This window comes from Mustelus asterias, unplaced genomic scaffold (genome assembly GCF_964213995.1).
Source record: "Mustelus asterias unplaced genomic scaffold, sMusAst1.hap1.1 HAP1_SCAFFOLD_4242, whole genome shotgun sequence".
Classification (NCBI taxonomy): Eukaryota; Metazoa; Chordata; class Chondrichthyes; order Carcharhiniformes; family Triakidae; genus Mustelus; species Mustelus asterias.
In genome coordinates, this window is record NW_027594187.1 from 12501 (window position 1) to 14680 (window position 2180).

Sequence of the window (2180 nt, forward strand, 5' to 3'; positions counted from 1 at the left end):
CACAGCTGGTTCAAACCCTCCGATCTCTGACCACATTGGGTTACTCTCCAGAACATGACGTTTCCAGTATCAGTGACCCCTTCCTGCAGGTTAGTACGCCGTGGACAGTCTCGTCTTCGGTCAGATATCTCGAGGTGTTAGACCATAAGACATAGGAGCAGAATGAGGCCACTCGGCCCATCGAGTCTGCTCCGCCGTTCAGTCATGGCTGATATTTTCCTCATCCCCATTCTCCTGCCTTTTCCCCATAACCCCCTGATCCCCTTATTGATCAAGAACCTATCTATCTCTGTCTTAAACCAGCCGCCCATCCATTGACTCTGTCTACACTTCCCGCTGCCTCGGGGGAAAAGCAGCCGGCATAATCAAGGACCCCACGCACCCCGGATATTCTCTCTTCCGCCTTCTTCCCTCGGGAAAAAGGATACAAAAGTCTGAGGTCACCGACTCAAGAACACCTTCTTCCCTGCTGCTGTCAAGACTTTTGAATGGACCTACCTCGCATTGAGTTGGATGTTGATAGTAGGGTGGGCGGCGGATTCATCGATGGTCAGTGGTAGCCCCCAGGATATTGATAGTGAGGGGATTCAGTGATGCTCAATGCCATTCAATGTCATGGGGAGATGGGTAGATCCTCTCTTGTTGGAGATGGCCATTCCCTGGGCACTTCTGAGGCCCGAATGTTGCTCACCACATGTTTGTTTAGATCTTGCTAAACAGGGACTGTTTCAGTCGCTGGCGAGTGGCGAATGGGGACGTTCGAACTCAGGCTAATGACGTGCTTCCCTCTCTCTCCGAAGGTGCGGATATTGAGATTGCTAAGGATTCTGGGAAGGAATGATGATGACACCAGTGAGGTGATGAATGATGTCCTTGCACAGGTGAGCTCAGAGATGCCCCCCCTCCGTCTCGCCTCCCCCATGAAGCCAGACCCCTTTCACTGAGGGAGCATCAGTCGCGATTCCCGCCTCCCTCAGAATCTGGGGTCGAGGAATCAAGCTCGGACCCTCCCACAGTGCGGCGCTCCCTCAGCACCGACCCTCCCACAGTGCGGCGCTCCCTCAGCACTGACCCTCCCACAGTGCGGCGCCCCCTCAGCACTGACCCTCCCACAGTGCGGCGCTCCCTCAGCACTGACCCTCCCACAGTGCGGCGCTCCCTCAGCACCGACCCTCCCACAGTGCGGCGCTCCCTCAGCACTGACCCTCCCACAGTGCGGCGCTCCCTCAGCACTGACCCTCCCACAGTGCGGCGCTCCCTCAGCACTGACCCTCCCACAGTGCGGCGCTCCCTCAGCACTGACCCTCCCACAGTGCGGCGCTCCCTCAGCACTGACCCTCCCACAGTGCGGCGATCCCTCAGCACTGACCCTCCCACAGTGCGGCGCTCCCTCAGCACTGACCCTCCCACAGTGCGGCGCTCCCTCAGCACCGACCCTCCCACAGTGCGGCGCTCCCTCAGCACTGACCCTCCCACAGTGCGGCGCTCCCTCAGCACTGACCCTCCCACAGTGCGGCGCTCCCTCAGCGCCGACCCTCCCACAGTGCGGCGCTCCCTCAGCACTGACCCTCCCACAGTGCGGCGCTCCCTCAGCGCCGACCCTCCCACAGTGCGGCGCTCCCTCAGCACTGACCCTCCCACAGTGCGGCGCTCCCTCAGCACTGACCCTCCCACAGTGCGGCACTCCCTCAGCACCGACCCTCCCACAGTGCGGCGCTCCCTCAGCACTGACCCTCCCACAGTGCGGCGCTCCCTCAGCACTGACCCTCCCACAGTGCGGCGCTCCCTCAGCACTGACCCTCCCACAGTGCGGCGCTCCCTCAGCGCCGACCCTCCCACAGTGCGGCGCTCCCTCAGCACTGACCCTCCCACAGTGCGGCGCTCCCTCAGCGCCGACCCTCCCACAGTGCGGCGCTCCCTCAGCACTGACCCTCCCACAGTGCGGCGCTCCCTCAGCACTGACCCTCCCACAGTGCGGCGCTCCCTCAGCACTGACCCTCCCACAGTGCGGCGCTCCCTCAGCACTGACCCTCCCACAGTGCGGCGCTCCCTCAGCACTGACCCTCCCACAGTGTGGCGCTCCCTCAGCACCGACCCTCCCACAGTGCGGCGCTCCCTCAGCACTGACCCTCCCACAGTGCGGCGCTCCCTCAGCACTGACCATCCCACAGTGCGGCGCT

General features: G+C 62.3%; 1 protein-coding gene across 1 annotated transcript in view; it reads left to right on the forward strand.

Moving 5' to 3' along the window:
- LOC144491025 (AP-1 complex subunit gamma-1-like) overlaps positions 1–944 on the forward strand; it is a gene marked incomplete at its 5' end in the record, with an annotated part of 6870 nt that extends 5926 nt beyond the window's left edge. Inside the window, 2 exons of the mRNA XM_078208704.1 lie at positions 1–89; positions 801–944. The exon at positions 1–89 is cut by the window's left edge and continues 7 nt beyond it. Of these exons, the coding sequence (XP_078064830.1) occupies positions 1–89; positions 801–944 (233 nt within the window). The remainder of the gene's footprint in view (positions 90–800) is intronic.
- Positions 945–2180: the final 1236 nt, after the last annotated feature.